The sequence below is a fragment of the Anguilla rostrata genome, chromosome 17 (assembly GCF_018555375.3).
Source record: "Anguilla rostrata isolate EN2019 chromosome 17, ASM1855537v3, whole genome shotgun sequence".
Taxonomy (NCBI): domain Eukaryota; kingdom Metazoa; phylum Chordata; class Actinopteri; order Anguilliformes; family Anguillidae; genus Anguilla; species Anguilla rostrata.
The window spans coordinates 17,034,228-17,053,084 of NC_057949.1; the positions used below are offsets into that span (position 1 = coordinate 17,034,228).

At 46.4% G+C, this 18,857-nt stretch overlaps 1 protein-coding gene across 1 annotated transcript; it reads left to right on the plus strand.

The window, feature by feature from the left end:
• The first annotated feature begins 257 nt into the window (after nucleotides 1–257).
• On the plus strand, nucleotides 258–6,785 carry LOC135243770 (homeobox protein MOX-1-like). The gene is made up of 3 exons (XM_064315795.1): nucleotides 258–1,131; nucleotides 4,814–4,986; nucleotides 6,023–6,785. Exons 1-3 carry the CDS (start codon nucleotides 693–695, stop codon nucleotides 6,143–6,145), a joined length of 735 nt encoding a protein of 244 aa, XP_064171865.1. The 5' UTR covers nucleotides 258–692; the 3' UTR covers nucleotides 6,146–6,785.
• Nucleotides 6,786–18,857: the final 12,072 nt, after the last annotated feature.

Genomic DNA, 18,857 nt, shown 5'->3' on the forward strand with positions numbered 1-18,857 from the left:
GCTGTACGGGGTGATCGTTTCTACGTTTTTTTTTATTATGCTGCGTGTTTCTTTAAAAGTCAGTGCCTGGAAATCCCATTATACGTGTGTATAAAATTCAGCCCCTGCACCCCCAACATCCCCCGCACCCCCATGTGATTAATAGGTGATGGGGCTGGGTTGGCTGGAGGGTGAATGACATGTGGTCTGCATGGCCCCTCCTCCCTCAGGCTCACGTTTCACTCCGTGAGCTCTCCCCTCTTCCCCACCTGAGTGTTTAAAAGAGAGGGAGGGCCCGCTGGCTGGGAATGCCGGAGTTCTGTGAGCAGAGCGGCGGAGCTGGGAGAGCCAGGAGCTGAGAGCTGGGAGAGCCAGGAGCTGAGAGCTGGGAGAGCCAGGAGCTGAGAGCTGGGAGGGCCAGGAGCTGAGAGCGGGGACTGCCAGGCCGATCACTCAGCCCAGTCTACGGGCTGCGTGACTCACAGCAGAGGGGAAAGCAGCTGGGGCTGTCTCTGTAACGTCTCTCTCCCCGCTGCCCTGAAGGAGAGAAACAGAGAGGAACCTTTCTAAAGAGCTTTTCAGAAACCCGGTCGGACGCGCCCGAACGATGGCGAGGGTTTAACAGCGCCCGGTGCGCGGACGCTGACCGTTTCTCCCGGATACCGAGCCCGTTCCGCCACGCCGACCCGCGCCGCTTAGCGCCGACGTTTGCCATGGAGCAGCCCGCCAGCAGCTGCATGAGGAGCGGGGGCGGCCCCGTGTGGGGGTGCGTTCGGAACCCGCACGCGGGGGTCCCCGGGGCGGGGCTGCCCCCCTACCAGCAGGTCCCCTTCTCCCTGCACCAGAAGCCCGAGTTCCTGGCCTACACGGACTTCCCGGGGCACTGCCTGGGCCCGGGGGCGTACCCGCGCGAGGAGAGGCCGTACGCCGAGCCGCACGGCGGCTTCCCCAGGGCCGAATGGCCCTTCCCCGGGGGCGAGCCCCAGGGCCGGGGCCCGGAGCCCTGCGCGGCCGCCGTGGCGGGAGTGGGGGTCGAGGGCATGGGGGATACAGGGGCCCTCGCCAGGGGCCTGGAGGGGGAGCACCCCGCTCACAGCCTGCTGCCCACGGAACACGAGAAAAAGGCGTCCAAGCGGAAGAAGGACTCCACAGGTGAGCGGCTGCTTGGCGTCAGTTCTTAATACCAGCTTGTGCCTTAAACCCTGCAGTGCATTTCAGAAGAAGCATCACAGCAATAAACTACACAATTTACCAAAAAAAAAAAAACTACAAACAAAAATCTAATATTTATGGTGTCAAATATTGATTTGCTGATTATGTTTTGCATCTGGGTGGCCATAATGTGCAAAATTCTAGAAACGGCTGCATGCGTATTATACTGAATGTTCATAAGTCCAGAATACTTTTTTAAGAATAACTAACCTTAAGCAGACACACACTGATAACGTCTGTGCATGAGGAATGTGTGGAAAGACTGACCCCTGGAGTCAGTCAGCATATGCCCTCACCCCTGACTTTCAAAAGCAAGTACTACTTGTGCCAGTACAAACACGATGTTTTTATTCATTCTTTTATGAAAGGCCTATCTCTGTGAATAAAATATAAACCGTGAGTCAAAGATAAGGACATTTACTGATTTCAGTGGTGGATCTGAGTAAAAGGACACATTGACTTGAAGCATATATCTGATTTAAAGTAACATCCTATCCTAATAGCTAACAGGAAATCTTAAGTGCTGACAGTGGACACATTTAATGTCATGGTGAGATTAAGCTAGGCATGGTAGGAATCTGCAGACTGGGAAAGGAGTTTTGTGTGTACTCAGCACCACTCAATATATCAGTTTGTGTCAACGGTTAGTCTGAGCCCTGTGGGACAGGGGCATTTCAAGGAATGTGATTGTCATCACAGACCAGGAGGGGGGTGGGGGCAGGTGGGATCACGGACACGGACACCCCCCCCCCCCCCAACCATGAGCCTTCTTTGCTTTCAGGGGTGCTTCAGTCTCTTTCTGGGAAGATCAGGTCTGTTTCAGGGATGCTCCGGTCTCTCTCACGGGTGCTGAGGTTTATTTCAGGAGAGCTGCGCTCCCTGTGACTTCTCTGTATTTCAAACATTAAACAAATCACGCCCCTTTCAGGGGTGCACCGGTCTCTCTAAGGGGAGCTCATGCTTCTTTCAGGTCTGCTCTGGTCTGTTTCAGGGGAGATCAGGTTTCTTTCAGGGGTGCAGAAGTCTCTTTCAGGAGAGTTGAGCTCCCTGTGACTTCTCTGTATTTCAAACAGTAAACAAATTGATTGTCAAAAAAATTCAGGGTTGAACAAAAAAAATATCTGGGGCTTCAGCTGGGGATGCCACCAGCTCTCTACACCACTGCTGTGGCAGTGCCCATCCAGTGCCAGTCTGGTGGGCACAGTTATGAAATAAAGGGGTAAACACAATACGCTCATCAGCACCAGCTCAATAGTCAACCTTGAAATCCCAAGGTTCCTAGAAAAGGAACAAGCTGGGAAAGAGGAATATAGCAATATAGATGTAGAAATGACTCAAAATGTTTTCTGCACCAGATGACTTTGACATGAGAAATAGTTCTGGTGAACAATGTATCCCCGTTCACCAGCTTTGACCATCCATAGCCTGGAAATCACGAAAGTTTAAATGTATGATTAACATCACTGTTTTGCTTCCATGACTCATACAGCAATGCGATTTAAAGCAGGAAGGTCAGTATGAGGACCCAGTGGCTGCGTCCCAATCGCACTCCCGATCCAGCTTTTGCTACACCCTCGTAAACTTTGCTTGCAAGCTTCACTTGGGCAAATCTCTTTTGAGACCCCGATGTACCCCTGGATGCGATTTGAGTGTGAGTGCAAAACGTTAAAAATACCAAGCGAAGTTTGTGACATAGCCCATCCACCCTCAACTTTCCCCAGTCGAACGAGTCTCCACTGTGACGTCCATGGAAAGCATGCAACAGAATCGGGACACACATGTGTTCCTTGCTTCGGTACTGTTCAGTTGTTCCAATAATAAAAAAGAATATTATCTAATACCTTTTAGATTAATGTCCAAAATGTGGTCCCCAGTTCTTTGAAAGTCGCATGTTTGAAAATATACATGCAGTGCTTTAGCCTATGCAACATTGTACTTTTACACAAATCCATACATTCAATTTAAAGAAAAGGTATAGACTAAAAGGTATTACATGGTTATTATTGTCGCACTTTTTATATACTTTTTAATTGTTTACATTTATTTTTGGTAGTAGCCTCTACCTCAGTGCTTTTGTCTATGGCTGAAAAGATATCACGCAACTACGGTCAGCTACAATTTCTTACTCTTTTGTCTGTCTTCGCATTTTGCAAGAGACTAGCCAGACCACGGACGGTAAATTAACTTGCCAGGAATCCCATTTTAACATTCTTGACCAGACAGTTTCCTATCGTTAAAGAGGTATATGTAACAAAATATCTTCCTTGCATGCGGCCAATGCAAGCAATTATATATGCTCAGTGCATGCAGTTTTCCATCCAAAAAAGTTCTTACTGATTTGGAGTAATTGATTTCGGCATAAATTACCTCTGTATAGAAATTATGTTTAACAGGATATTGAATTAGCATTATATGTATGGAATTATGGTGAGTTGTGGTACCTCTATGCAGTTCGTTTTCACATGCCGGTGTCATGACAATAAAATATTATGATGTACTAACCATTGACTATTAGTACAACTGTCAACAGTGCTGGTGTAGACCAGCATAGTATTTTCGTTTTCCTTTCAAAACAACTGCCCCTTTACGATAGGCCCATAAGTTGGCAAAGACGAATAATTACTTAACCACACCTTTTCAACTTCTGCCAAATGTTGTTTTGTCTCGAGCCCCCTGCCGCGTGCAGTGGCAGCTCACTAAAACTTAACAGGGTTTTAATTGGGTGTAGTTATTGGGACCTACTTTGAGAGACTGCACAGCTAAATTCAGGCTTTGCTGGGCACCCGCCCAAACAGTATTGCTCCCTCGTCTCCATTTAAGGTCCAGACGGGTACATTTCGTACGCGGTCGGGCCGAATTCATGTGGTATTTCAATAGGGGAAAAAGATGGATAATAACAACAATAACACACACTCCACACGAGACCAAAGCCGCAAGTCGCTTTTCTGCAGCTCCCAAACAAGTCTGGGTCACCCAAGTAACATCTGGCTTTGCCACTGTGCTGGCCTTTTGGCAAGTACACAAAGTCACTCTTAATAAAAACAAATTAGCCTACCACCGTTAAACGGGTTACATCACATCTTTTTTTAGTAAAATGATGCAAAACTGCACTTAAAAACAAAAAAGTAAAGCGTTTTTTGTTTGGTTTGTAAATATAGTATGTTCTACTTACTGATATAGAATATTATATTTTTAATGCTTGCAGAATGTCAGTAGCCTAAATGAAATTATGTATTTGCCATTTTGAGATGTATTTTCCTGCTCTTTTGTGACCTGAATTTAAAAATATTTTATGACCGCATTTGTAACTTTGGGGGGACTTTTACATTTATTTTTCATGCCTTTTAAAAGCTTCATTTCTTATCGCAGCAAGTAAAGCCCACACAAATATGCTGCAGGTAAAAGCACCAGCTGAAATATGTTATTCAATGTAAAAGGACAGAACAAAATGCAGGAATATTGATTCAGCTCCTATATTTATGACAATAATGCAATTGAAGATGAAATTAAATGTAAACACATGTAAAAATTGAGTATGCATTTAGATTGGAGCACTGCCTGAGGTACATGGTGAAGGTGGGCACCTCAGCGACCGGTCCAATCTTTTGTCTCCGTCTTCCAGAAAACCAGGACCCCGGGTTCAAGGCCGACCCCAACTGCAAGGCCCGGAAGGAGAGGACGGCCTTCACTAAGGAGCAGCTCCGGGAACTGGAGGCCGAATTCTCCCACCACAACTACCTGACCCGACTGCGTCGCTACGAGATTGCCGTCAACCTGGACCTCACTGAGCGACAGGTTACTGCTGTCTTGTGTTCTCTCATTCATTCACTTTTAGACAACATTTACAAACCTGTTTAGGGTATTATAAATCCACACAGCAAATCCCTTTTGCTGGGAAGCATACACTATTTACCTGTTACACAGCATATCCGCTATGAAGCTTGGTTCTCAGTTGAGAAAAGTACCTTCCATCAAAGGTATACCAGCATAAATGTGGCAACACTGGTGTCTTAACCTCAGCAGGACACATTAGATATCAATGGGTTGCCTGTCACCACTAGCGCTGGCCTCAAATACGACTGAAACACTGCCCCATTAGACTCCACATCCTGGGTCTCTGGTGTACAGCCAGTTCAGATGGGCGTTTGTGGCTTGTACACAACAATAATCGACTGCTGTTTCCCCCATTGATGTCTTTCTGTGCATCTGCTGATCGTGTCAGTCCGTGTGACTAATCGTTGGACACTGATCTACAGAATTTCTCCCAGAGTGCAGTGTTGTATTACACTGAGGAGAGGAGCTGTACAGTCGCACTCATGGCACCGTCAGGCCAGTTGTCCTCCACCCCCACAAATTTCCCAACCTTGAAGGAGGTGTCTTTGCTTGACATCATGCAACAAAGACCTTGGAAGTCCCCCCCCCCCCACATAGATGCGGTTTTAAGAATGACCGCACATGGCTCGGTCAAGCTCAGATTCATTTCCCAGGCCTGTATCCTGAACGCAAGCCAGGCTGTCTGCGAGCCAACGCCGCCACTATTCCCCCCATTTAGGTTTCTGTTTTTCCAACGAGGCTTCCATATTTTCATAGTTGGCAAGCCCGTACACAATGAATGGCTACGCAGTGGACCATATTTTACTTTTTAAACCTTGTGACAGTACAGCACACAGAACACATTGCACTGGAAGTGAAATATGTTAGTTACCAGCGCTATGTCGAGCTGTAGTTTTCTTCTGATTTTGAAGTCCCGTGCAGACAGGCACACGCTTTGGGGACGTATATGGAGGGCCGTGCTGAATGAACCCTTTCTCCATGTCCCCCCCCTGCACAGGTAAAGGTGTGGTTCCAGAACCGTCGGATGAAATGGAAAAGGGTGAAAGGGGGACAGCCCGCATCCCCCAACGACCTGGAGGGTGAGGAGGGGGACTCCGCAGCCTCGCCCAGCTCCGACTGAACAAACTGGACCGCCAGACGAGGCGAGCCAGGCGCCCAGCAGACGCTACCTGGCTACAGGTGTTACAGTGGCCATCAGGGCAGGACCCTGGATACAAAGACTTCTGAATCCCACTGCAACTGGTTCAGACATGCAGTCTATGGCATACTTTCTGCACTGTATAAATGCTTTTTTTTGAGGGGGGGGGAGCAGGCATTGACAAGGATTTAAGGCTTGGGTGTATAGGCCGCATTTCTTTAGATATGGACTATCCCATGAAATAATAACTTCAGATACAGGTCAAAAACTGCTGCTCCCTACCTGTCTGGAAATGTTGCGCAAACGTTGTCTGGATGTTGCGACAGGAACCTGGGTGTGAAACTGGCGTGTATCCATGGCCCATGGAATTCCCCATTACCCATAAGGCCTTTTGACGAGCATTCCAAAGCCTCACCACTACAAGTGCCTCTATCTCAGAGGGTTCTGTTTTGTGTCCTGTTCTTTCTAAAATATTGTTGATGTTTTTTTCTGATCAAACGCTTTTCTTTTTTAAAACATTATTTTTAAACATATTGTTATATCCTTGCAGGTAATGTAAAATATGGAATATTAATAATAGCCAAATGAAAGCTTGAATAAATATTCCTCAACAATTAAAAAACAGGCCTTGGAAATTTATTTCAGTATGAAAGATATAGTTATTGAATTCACATACTATGAATCTACAAAGCTGTGGCCAGCACTAGGTGAATATTGTTTAGACTTCTGTTACGAATATAACTGCTGATGAAACACTGTCATATAAACATTCATTATATCTCTTTTTATGTCTTTTTAAAAGTTTTAGTTGCTATCACCACCCATTATCTAATGGAATGATGTTTTTAAGCTTATAATTAAAATGTGTGGTCTGGACTTTATATTGAAATAATGTTGCTTCAAAGCTGTGGTTTGGAGGAGTGGTAAAAAGCATGAGAGCTGTAAATACATTGCTGCGACACTGGGAAAAATCTGCAATAACATTCTGTTTTTGATGGGGGATTGGGGGGGGGATTGGGGGGGTGCTGTGGAACTGGGTGGAATGAATGGGGTGCAGAACGCAGGTTTGGGATTACCCACACACGGGGCAGGTGGCTGACAGGAAGTCACTGAGGGGGGGGGGGGGGCGTAGGTGAGCAGAGGCTCGGGGAGCACAGGATGTGGTTGTAGCAGGTAGCCAGTCATCAAATTTCCTGCTTCCCAAAGAAAACATTCATAAAGCATCAGAGCCCTGAGAGGAAGACAATGGCCAGCCTGTGAGCGAACAGACCTGGAGAGCTGAGCTCTCTGAGGTCCAAACCCCCGCTTTTCTGTCAGGGTTAAGACTGTGCCGGTTAATGTGCGAACACGCACACACATATACGCACATGTGCACTCGTGCATACACACACATTACAAACATACATTACACACACATATACACACACACACACACACACACACACACACACACATTACAAACACACATTACACACACACGCACACACAATATCTGCCCAGGTTTGAAATGAAAGCTAATTCAGCTTTGTCTCAGTAGCTCATCCTTTCCCTGTGGGATCTTGTACACATATCTGAGATTAGCCCTTAGTCTGTGTATGACCCCCTGGCAGCTTCCATTAGCAGTGAACCTGTTAAAATTTCTCTTCCTGTCCATCCTGCAGTGTTAGGGTGGCAGTGAGGTGCTCCTTGGGGCGGCTGACATTTCAACGAGGAGCCCTCGCCTCCCTGCCCCATCCGCCCCCCCCCTCCCCCCCAGCCCGCGTGGGAGCACCCGAGACACAGAGACGCGTATCAGTTTCAGCCATGGCAAATTCAAATCTGATGTGTGACCATATATACGGGGACGGAGAGGAACCTCGCCAGGGAGCAGGCGTTACCCTGTGGGAACTCTGGAACAGGAACAGCAGTCAGCGGTGATGGAAAAGCCCCCTTCTTTGCTGCAACGTGAGCCGCTCCTCCGCATCGTTCTGAAATGCGTAATGAAGGGAAAGAGACCACGAACCAACACGGTTAGGCAACAAACTGGCCTAAGGGCCGCCCTGCCGAGAAAGCGATCGTCTGCAGGTTTTGAGAATAGCCAGGCCGCTTCCTGTAAGCAGGCACACCGCCGGGCTTCATAAGTCATCACTGTTCACTGCAAATTAATGAGGGGCAAAGAGATTTCCATACTATCTGCATTAAAGCTCATTTGGATGGGATTTGGTGGATGGATGAGTTTTGATTTTCGCCTCTTGGGAAAACAGACGGGTCTCCCCGGGGCTAAAGAGAAGCACAGGCTGTCTGATAACTGCTTCTCCAACAGGTCCTACAGATCAGGAGAGGTAGCCTGGTTGCCACAGAGTGGGCTGGTGCTTCTGTTCTTCAGCAAAGAGAAGAGCTGGATATAGGAAGGCCTGGATGAGCCCAGAGCAGCAGCAGAACAGGAGATGAGGGTGGCAGTGTAGCATAGTGGTTTGGGAACTGGGATCAGAACTGCAAGGCTGTAGGTTCAATTCTCTAATCTGTACCCTTGAGCAGGGTGCATAATCCAAATTTCTTCAGTGAATACCCAGCTGTATAATTAGTTTAAATGGATTGAGTGTAAAAGAATGTAGACATATACATTGCTCTGAGCAGGTGCATCTGCTGTTGCCTGAGGTGTAAAATGTACACGTAAATAAAGTGGGACATCTTCCAAAACCAGCCCATCGCTCCACAGATCACTGGAGCTGCCCAGAAACATCCAGACCCTGGATACTAATCTGGTATTTACGCACACGAGGGGTTGGTCCCAAAGCCATAACTGGGAACTAGTCTGGTTTTTTGTGACCAGATTTTTAAAAATTTATTTTGGTAATACATCAGGGAGGTAAAATAAAAATGAAAATAGAAAAAAAAAACATTATGGAGAATTGATTTAAAAAAATAAAAGGAAAAAACAGAACAAGGAAAGGGAATAATAGGGAATAATCTCTGGGAAGTTTTGTTCAGATGATGAACTTGAAAGGAGCTGCTGTCGCTGTAAGGAACAGCACTCGCCATCTGTTCCACAGAAAGTACTGAAGACAGCAAAAGTGTAACCATAGTCCTGCAGAAAATAACGGTCAGCGCAACCAGATAAACATCATCGTCTGGGACAATTCTGTGAATTACCAGACAGGAAATTAGACAGTGCTCCAGTGCAATAGTTTTACTATTTTTCTAGATTACAATTTTGTAATTGTTCATTTTGCAATCATAATTCAGAATGTATATCTATACTTATCAGAGATTAAAAGACAGTTTTGAAAATGAGGCATTGGTTCGGTATATTTTTAATGACCAACTAGACCATGTCCCTGGGTTTTAGTTTGTCATAGAAACAGTTGAGCTGATAGCTATTCTCATGTTGATCCACCATTTGGCTCATTCGTGTTTCTATATGTACAATTTTATACCGGCAAAATTAAAAATGCTATAGAGGGGAAAACACTATTGAAAAGAGTTGTTTTTTTTTGTTTTTTTTGAAGAGTTTGAAATTAAACATTTCCTCAGCCTGTGTCCAGCCAGTCCTAAACTGCATTCCTGGATGACACTACTGAGAAATGCTGGGGGGGGGTTACATGCCCTTCTTGACCCCTGTATGACCCATAGATCTCCTTCAACCCCGGTCCAGTTCACTGGATACATTAACCATGTGTTCTCCAAGCATACACAAAATGACACGCAGCAAATAACATAATGAACTAACACAGCAGGTTTCTCTTAAGTAAACACAGGCTAATAACCTGGCTAAGGTCAGAATCCATGGCACAAACAAAAGCAGATAAGAAGACTTGAAAGTTGAGGTTTTTGGTTTTATTATGATCGTATTATTACAGATATTCAGATATTTCGGCACCAGAACCGCAAATTCATCCCTGATACCACCTTACCCAAAAACCTCTTAAACGGCGACTTTTTAAATGAAAGGAACTTTTATTTTGAAACTTTCCCAGGGGAGAGACGGAACTCGGGAGAGAAGGTGCACTTGATGAATGGCCTGGGGGCGGGGGTCGCAGCTGAGGGGCGGCCGTCAAAATTATAGCGTGTCCTGCAGGCCTGTCTGTGCCGGGAGGCCCATCCACATGGGGGCTCAACTGTATGTTATTGTTTACCCAGGCAACATTTCACTGCTGACTTCAAAGCCGCCTGACCTTTGAACCCCAGCGCCAATGTGAGCCGGTGTTGGAAGATCGGGGTGAGGAAGAAGGCTGCATTTCAGGGCGTCACTGCACACTTCATGCGTGCAAAAGACTGCTTGAAAAATAAGCAAAGGAGTTGAGTGAGTTTGCAAAAGTGTGAAATCACAGTGTGTGTGTGTGTGTGTGTGTGCAGAATATACTGGAAACACAGTGTGAGTGCTGTGACTCAAACCATAGGCATACTGTGTTCACGGCGCATTTACTTAGTCTTTTTTGAAATTAATCATACAGTAAATCAGTTATGGAAATGAAAGCTGCCGAATACTGACAAGTAAAAATTTACTTTAACTTAAGTTTTTAACATTTATTTCCACAGAAACGTGAAAAAAAGAAATGATTTGGCACTCTCTTGAACTGTTTCAATTTACTTCAGCTTTTGCCAATCTTTCATGTCCTTTAATGGTCTGTCTGTCTGTGTGTGTGTGTGTGTGTGTGTGTGTGCGTGTGCGAGTGCGAGTGCGTGTGTGTAGAGTTGATGTAAGAGCGGGTTGATGGTCGGGTGCCAGAGTGGACGGGATTTCTCTGTATCTCGCTGGGACTCTGGGAGGCTGAAAAGCCCCTTTAAATCAAGCGAGGAGTAAACAGCCTGCCTTCAGCAGGTCAGCGATGGCCAGAGCAGCTCGGCTCCCTCCTGGAACGCCGCGCCTGCGGCGAGCGCCGGGTTCTCACCAGCGGCTGTTGTTCCTGGTGTCTTTCAGGCCCCGAGCCCTTCCAAGCCAAACAGCCATACTTCATCCTGATCGGAATTGGGCTGCATTTCATCAAGGAAATGGGCCAGGGAGAAAGCAAACGTTACGAAAGGAACCTCTCTGTTAAAGACGGGCTCCGGAGAAACCACAAACCCCGTCCTTTCCAATTTGACCCCCCTCCACCCCCACGCTGCTGTTTGGGCCCACCTGCACTCCTGTTTCTCCCTTTAACCGCCCCCCTCCCCCGGAGTAAAACAATCTCCTGCAGGCCCTCTTTTACACAAGAACAAGAGGGGAGGGAGAGAGATCCAGGCAAGGAATGTACCCCAAAGGCTACGTGTTTGATTCCCAGATGCGAAAATGGAAAATTTGTAATGTCTTCTGCATGCCTCCCAAGACAATGACACTTGAGAAGAGGATGGATTGAAAAAAAAAAAAAACTTTGTGTATGGGAGTGGGTGGGGGAAGGGTGTGTGGGAGTGAGTGGGTGGGTGGGGGGTGGGTGGGGGGGAAGGGTGAAGTAAGGAGAATGCACGTCTGGACGAGACGCTCGCATGTAGAAAGCGGATCGTTACCCTCTCCCTGTCGCATGACGAGTGGCTGAGCTGGGAGCTGTAAATCCTCCATTTCCAGCTCAGCTCAATCACGCTGGACGGGGCACGCTCAGCAAAGGCAACATGGAATAACTCAGGCTTCCTGCACACGGTTCCTCTGACAGTTTATTTAGCCAAACGGCCAGCGGGACCGCTGCCCCAGCAGACCATATTGCTCTTTCTCACTGGTGGATCAGGGCAGCTCTCCACGCCCCCCCCCCCCAGCCCGGCGAGAGGAAATTAGTCAGTGTTTCTGAGAGCGACACTATCGACCCGCGCTGGCTGGGCTGCGGCGGGTCACCCAGAAAGAGCGTTTGTTTGTTCTTCACCCCTCGGGGACTAGAACACAAACTGGATAAAGCAACTGCGTGCACACGAATGCATATCAGCAATAAATTCTGCTGGGAACAACGATTAGCATATTTATTTATTTAGCTAATTTTTGTGTTTTCTACCACGTGGTTGGTTGGTCCAATGGCAAGCACCCTCTGTCTCTTCTATGGCATGTTGGTATATTGTAGAGCATGTTCCAGGTGTACTATATACCTGAAATGGATCCATGCCACAGCAGTGTGGCTAAGCTAAGGCTAGCTTTATAACACCTTTATCTTTGGCCCGTCTTTTCTCAGGGGCGTAACTTTATTGGTTAATGTCCACAATCAGGGGTTGTAAACCTTGTTTGAAGGTGATAGTCATGTATTTTGTCATGTTCATGTAAATTAATCTAATACCGTATTGCACTGTTGCTGTTGTTTTACCATCTGATAAATTGGTTTCATTTTGCTGTGTGCACTTGTGCATGCGAAAGCGAAATGAAAGTTTTGGTCGGACATGCCACATATAAAATGTGCTCTATATTGTACTGGGGAGAGTGTGTTTGAATACTTCCCCAGTATTCATACTCAATGAAATTATCTAAGATATACATGTAAACTAACCATGTGAAGGAAAACTACAGATTTTTCTTTATTTCAAATGTAATCTTGTATATAAAGCCTCACATCTGTGAATTTCTGATGCAAACTCCAGGTGTAAATCATACGAGGAAACTGTTACACAAGATTCCAGCCTGGAAACGTCTCGGGAATCCTCCAAGGTTGCATTTTTATATTTTTTTTATGCGCCTTTATATTTTTGCGGGAGATTTTACAGCGATTTGGAGCGCCGTCCGAAGCATCCTTCACCGTCGGCCCGACCAAGCGGACGCAGAACGCCCAGGGATTCCTTTTTCCTCTTCCACCTCCGTTCCGGCCGGAGGGGGGGAGGGGGGGTGAGGGTGGGGGGGGTGATGCTGGCGGGGAAGGCAGGGCCCGGTCTGGGGCTCTCGGGCGCTGAGGGGCCGTTCGTCAGCGGCGCCCTGTGACTCCGAGGAGACCGGCGGTGTCGTAAAGGTGTCACGGCCCAGCAGACGACAGCCTTCCGGTCCGGCACAGCAGCCCCTTTGTGTGCCGCGCTTTCCCGCCGTGGGGGGGGGGGGGGATCCCGTCCCGGATGCCGACTCGGATGCCGCCTCGGGAATCGGCCGGGCCGAAGCCCAGATCTGTGATCGCGGTTTAACAACCCGCCAATTACGTGCTGACATTTATGGGGGAGGGACACTGGGTGAGGAGTTAGCTAGGGTTGCTCTGAGGCGCAGTTTTCCTATGGAGTGAAAAAGCCTATCCTTGCATTGACCTGGAAGAAAGCTTCCTTGCCATAAATACTAGGCAAGTGTAAATGCAAACATGCTGTTCCCTTGTGTCATGTGCAGTCTTCCTTCCCACTGCCCTTGAAATTACTCAGAATCCTCCACACCAATCTATATTATGAGAAGTATTTTGGACTTATTTAATAAAGGATGGACTCAAAACATGGTCAGAATAAATGACACGTAAGTCTCTCTTGCTCACGTCAAGCTGAAGGCACTTCCATCCAGAAACACTCGGTCTTCTGTGCTGCAGATGGGAATGATGACGGACACTGAGGGGGAAACAGAGGCTTCCGGGCCGTGCCAGAGCATTGCAATTTATGGGTCAGTGAAGCAGGCTGGTCATGGGAACGAGAGAGAGAGAGAGAGGATTCACAGAAGAAAGAAACAGAAGAAACCAGTGAAGAAGACCCAGGTTACAGAAGGCCCAAACTCAAATTTTTTTTCTTGGGTTTTTGTTCATTATACTTCATTTTGTTTGGTTTTAACTCCTTGTTATTTTGTATATTTGCACTGTATGCAACCACATAAGTATATGTAAACATAGGTATACTTCGTAAAAATCTAAATTAAGCAAAATTGTCAGAACCAGCAAACTTCTGAATAAGGCATCCTGTCTCTTATTTCATATGAATTTCAGTTTTAATTTGTGAGCATTTACACAGAATTAATGACAGAACCAGTCAGAACAATGCCAACAACCATTCAAGAAAAAGTCTAAATTCATATAAAAATCACAGATCTCTCTGTCCAAACCAATTGTGACCCACAGAGGGGTAATGTTTATAAATTGGTAATGAGGAAGGAGAGCCTCAGTGGAATCAGAAGTGGTGAGAGATTCACATCACATGGTGCTGTGGTGAAATGCCCCAGGAACTCAAGGGGGGCAGCCTGAGACAGGAGAGAAACTTGAGGTGCCAGAGAGAGAGGGCACCTCTTAATTTGTGGAACGATGGACTCATCCAGCCTCTTGACCCATGAAAAACACAACTTTTTCAGCCTCTCAGATAGGATGTGAAACAATGTCCTATCTGTTTATTGCCTTCCTTCTGGTTCATTTTGTTGTTGAGGCCACTGTGAAACTTTTATCTGTCATTTTTGGTGGCTGGCAACCCCAAACCCGATCCACCCGGCCTCAGGTCTCCCTCGCCCCGCTCAGCCCCACCCCCCTCACTCACGTCCTTGGAAGCAAACTGAAACGCAGCCTGGGTAGAGGAACAGCAGGTGGGGCTCCCAACCCTGTCATATCCTGTGCTGTTAGGTCATATCCTGTACTGCTATGATTTGTTATATTATATCATATCTCATGCTGTGTTATGTCATATTATGTCATATCCCACATTGCATTGTCACATCCTGCGCTGTGGGATGTCATATCCCGCACTATGGGATGTCATATCCTGCGCTGTGCTATGCCATAACCTGTGCTGTGTTTTGTCATATTATGTCATATTTTGCGCTGTGGGATGTCATATCCTGCGCTGTGCTATGCCATATCCTGTGCTGTGTTTTGTCATATCCCACATTGTCCTTTCATCGCGCTGGACGTCCTCCCAGGGAAGGGATGCAGGGTAGGGTTACTCTCCCAGCCTCCCCCCGCAGCGCGTGGGAGGATGATTTCAAACACATGTACCCCACTTTCCCCGACAACAATAGAGCGCTTGTGAGCCCCTGCCCCACCCCCAACAGATCAGCGGGAATGATGTCACACCCCAGAAACCCACATTTTCATACTCCGGGTTCCTATTAACACCTGCCATCTCCGCTGCTGGTCCCGCTCTGAAAAACAAGCCGTTTGACCCCGGAGGGATTCCTTGTGGCCCACGGGATTCCTGCAAAAACAGAAAATGTTTTGCCTTGATTTCGCCATTATTAAATCCTGAACAAAATTAGGCAGAAAAATATTGACGGATATTCTGTTTGCTATGAAAACATTTTGAGCATGTGTGCGTGTGAGAGAGAGAGAGAGAAAGAGAGAGAATGACAGAGAGATAGAGATAGAGAATGAGAAAGGAAGAGAAAGCTGATACCATGACCAACTGAGCTAAGGTTTTAGCAGGGGGAGGGTGACCTTAGAAGACACCTTATTTCTAATTTTACGATGGGTTGTTTCCATATGACATCATAAAGATATTCATTGCCATTTTTTGCTCCACAGTATACTCAGCTGTAGGCTTGAGTCCGTATGCTTTCGGTCATCTGAACCTGGGACATAGCTCATTTTAATTCGATATAACACTGACTGTTTACATATTTCGGTGTTTCACAGCTCACAGCTGCTCCACTTCTCCACATGGGTAGGCTAGCTACAAATACCCAGCATTTCATTTTTTTTATACAAAGAAACTAGTGACAGAATATTAGTGGGAAAAGTGTAACTTACCCATCACAAAGAATGAGCTCACTTAACCTTTATTTACTTGCTAGCCACCTAGCAAGTAGCTATCTATGCAGCTTTTCTTGCAGTAGCTAGTTAATGCTCTAGCTTGTTATTGTAAGCCAAAAATAACAGTTACCAGCAGAGCCATCACTCCCACTAGGCAGATCAGTCACCGGGCCTAGGGCCCCACCTTCTCACCCAGGGCCCCACCTTTTCACCTTCCTTTAACATGGGTTTCCAAGCAGAAAAATCAGAAGGTGGCAATGTTTTGGAGGGGCCCCCAAATTATTTTTTTGCCTAGGGCCCCCAAAAGTCTAGGGACGGCTCTCATTACCAGTTGACGGTTCAAACAATTAGCATGCCGCTTATTAATGTGGGGGCAGCAATGGTTGTGTCCTGTGTAAGAAAAGAGGGAAAATTCCGGTGGGCAACGAGACTGGAATGTTTGGATATTGGAGAGGAGAGAAGGGAGAAATTAAGAAAAGAATGGTTCTGTGCATTTCTGCTGCTCCAAGTAGACCTACCCAGTAAAAGGCCTCGTGCCTGTGTCCCTGAATCTGAGTGCCTTCTTCAAATAAGGAAGTGAGAAGGAAGTGTGGCAAATATGGCTTGTTAATTAACTTATTGTACATATAACAAAAACGTTTAAACTGCTATAACATTATCAGTGCACCAGGTGAATTCTTTTTACAAACTGAATTCAACTTCTACAGAGTAATTCAATAAGTCATGACAATAAATCAAATTCAATTTGAAATCTGACTTCGAAACATGTTTATTTATATAATATATAATATAAGTTTATTACTTTATATTTTGACATATATTAACATATATCTCTTATAAGGCTTTGAATCAGAGGATAGACCAGCATTGCAAAGCTAGAGTTTTCATTGGCTTCTGTCCACTCCTAGAGAGAAGCCCAACATAAATATCAGCCTGTTATCCAGGACATGCAGGTCTCATACCAGCCTGTCTGCAGCCCCCGTCTCTGGTGGGAAAGTGTGCAGCCGCTGAGGCCTCAGTGTCACGGCAACGACATCTACTGTTACGTATCAGACAGCCCTTCAGGGTCCGCACAATGCATGCAGAACAGGGGCAGTCTGGCCGTGTGGGTTTCATAGCCAGCCCTTACGTATTCTGCAGGGGGAACTCATTAATAACAAGAACAACAGCGATACTGACACTATTATTTCAGCCACTAGTTGTCATAACACAGGGCCTGTTCTCTCTCCACAGGCTATAAGAGAGCAGCGGGGAGCGCTGGGGTCAAACACCTTTCAATTGGGGGAATTTCAGCACCGCCAAAAACAACAAATTGCGTGGAGGGGGTGGATTGTGAACATCCTAGAGATCCCACGGGGGAGAGAAGGGGAAACCAAGACCCAACTGAACAAATCTAATTAGGATCCGGCCCTGTCCCGTCCGACTGCTCCCAGACACAGGTCCCCGAAGCACCATTCCGCGCGCTTCTAAGCCTGTAACTAACGTCCCAGCAACGCTGTCCACAACCAACGTTTCTACAACATTTCTGAAATGTTTTCGGACATCGCAGGACCATTGGAAGCACGTTGATCTTTCCCCCCTTCTCTAAGCAGCCTTTCTAATGTACTAGATGTATGACACTTTCTTATCCTGCCCGTACTCTGTAATTAGCATAGCCTGTCTATATAGTGGAACAGGAGCTGTATTAAAAAAGAGGGGTTGAAATTTCATCGCGAGCCCTGTTGCCGAGGCGACGTCCCGGCGGAAGAAGCGGGAGGGTTTGGAGACCGCCAGGAGGTGAGAGGTCACAGGGCAAACGTTCGCGAGGGGTGCAGCCGCAGAGCCGAGCAGTCAAGCGGAGCGAGGAGAGTCGTTCATCACGAGGACGCTCGGCACGCCAGAGAGTAACAGGACACGTGGACCGCCGTTAGCGCGGCTGCAGTGCTTACAGTGAGACCGCCCGCCCGCCACTCTCAATACGAGTCACATGCAGACCTCCCCTCGGGGGACCGTGGTGCAGCGAGGCCCAGCTTCGCTGGGAGGGAGGGTGGAGTGTTAGTGAAACCCTGAGGCGTGCTCAGAGCAAACCTCTCGCTTTAGCCAATAAAAACTCTTCCCATGGTGTGAGCACAGATTTACAACTTGTCTGTGTCCTGCAAAAATTTTGGACGTGCATTTTTTGTCATTTTGTTTTTTTAACGCACATTGCAAGTTCTCATCTGGCTCTATATAATGTCACAGTTTCATTTCACAGTACATTCAAAATCCCAAATGATATAGCCATAATGATCATTGGTAAACATAGGTTATTTTTTTACTGGTCCTGTGAAGTCCATTTTTTTTAGATACCAGGTTGATGAAGACACCCAAATATTTATATACATAATTTTGTATTAAATCTTTTTTCAAATTGACAGCCCTCCTTCACAGCCCTCCTTCTTGCTCCCAGTCTTGCATTCCTTGTGAAGCTCACACTTTAGCTTGAGTGCAGACCAGAACAACATGGCTGCTCTTCTTCATTGGTTGGACTTCTTTCAAACAAAATGGGCCCTCTGGCGCCCAAGGGCTGGCTCTACAGTTGAGACCTTGCCTCACATTGTCAAAAAGGAAACCAAATAAGGATTACAAATAAGACAAAATACTCATTTGCGTTCCCCTTTAACACCATGAACAAGGCCTCATTTACAGAGAAAACCCCTGGAAGCCATGAGGCCTTCTTCGGTTGAATGAAGTCAGTCAGTAGGATGAATTTCAACTGTGAGAAAGACTAGTCATGTTGTTATGCTTTGACCATAGAAATATTAATCATTACCTCTGAATGTGTTTAACTCTGAGGGCTGCAAGCCATTGTGTAATCTATTTTAATTCCCTTGTGACATTTTCAGAAAGTTCAGCTTTAGATTAAAATCTTTGCTCATATATAAATGCTACATATATGGAAATATGGTGACCACAGAAATATGCGTTTACATATGCCGTCAATATGGCAATAATACAGTGTCAAAATGTCTATATGAGTATATGTTTGTGATACCATGTGCTCAAGATTCTGTTCGTGAAAGAGCTGCAGGCTTTCAACACGCTGGCCTGTGGAACTGACACCACATCACATTCTCTTTCCCTTCTGTCATCACTCCATATGCTCTACCTCCCACACT

Bases quoted from the DNA above. Each gene is read 5' to 3' on its own strand.
- LOC135243770 (XM_064315795.1), top strand. From the start codon at position 693: ATGGAGCAGCCCGCCAGCAGCTGCATGAGGAGCGGGGGCGGCCCCGTG. The intron at 1,132-4,813 runs GTGAGCGGCTGC...TCCGTCTTCCAG, and splicing joins GCGGAAGAAGGACTCCACAG to AAAACCAGGACCCCGGGTTC. The intron at 4,987-6,022 runs GTTACTGCTGTC...CCCCCTGCACAG, and splicing joins TGGACCTCACTGAGCGACAG to GTAAAGGTGTGGTTCCAGAA.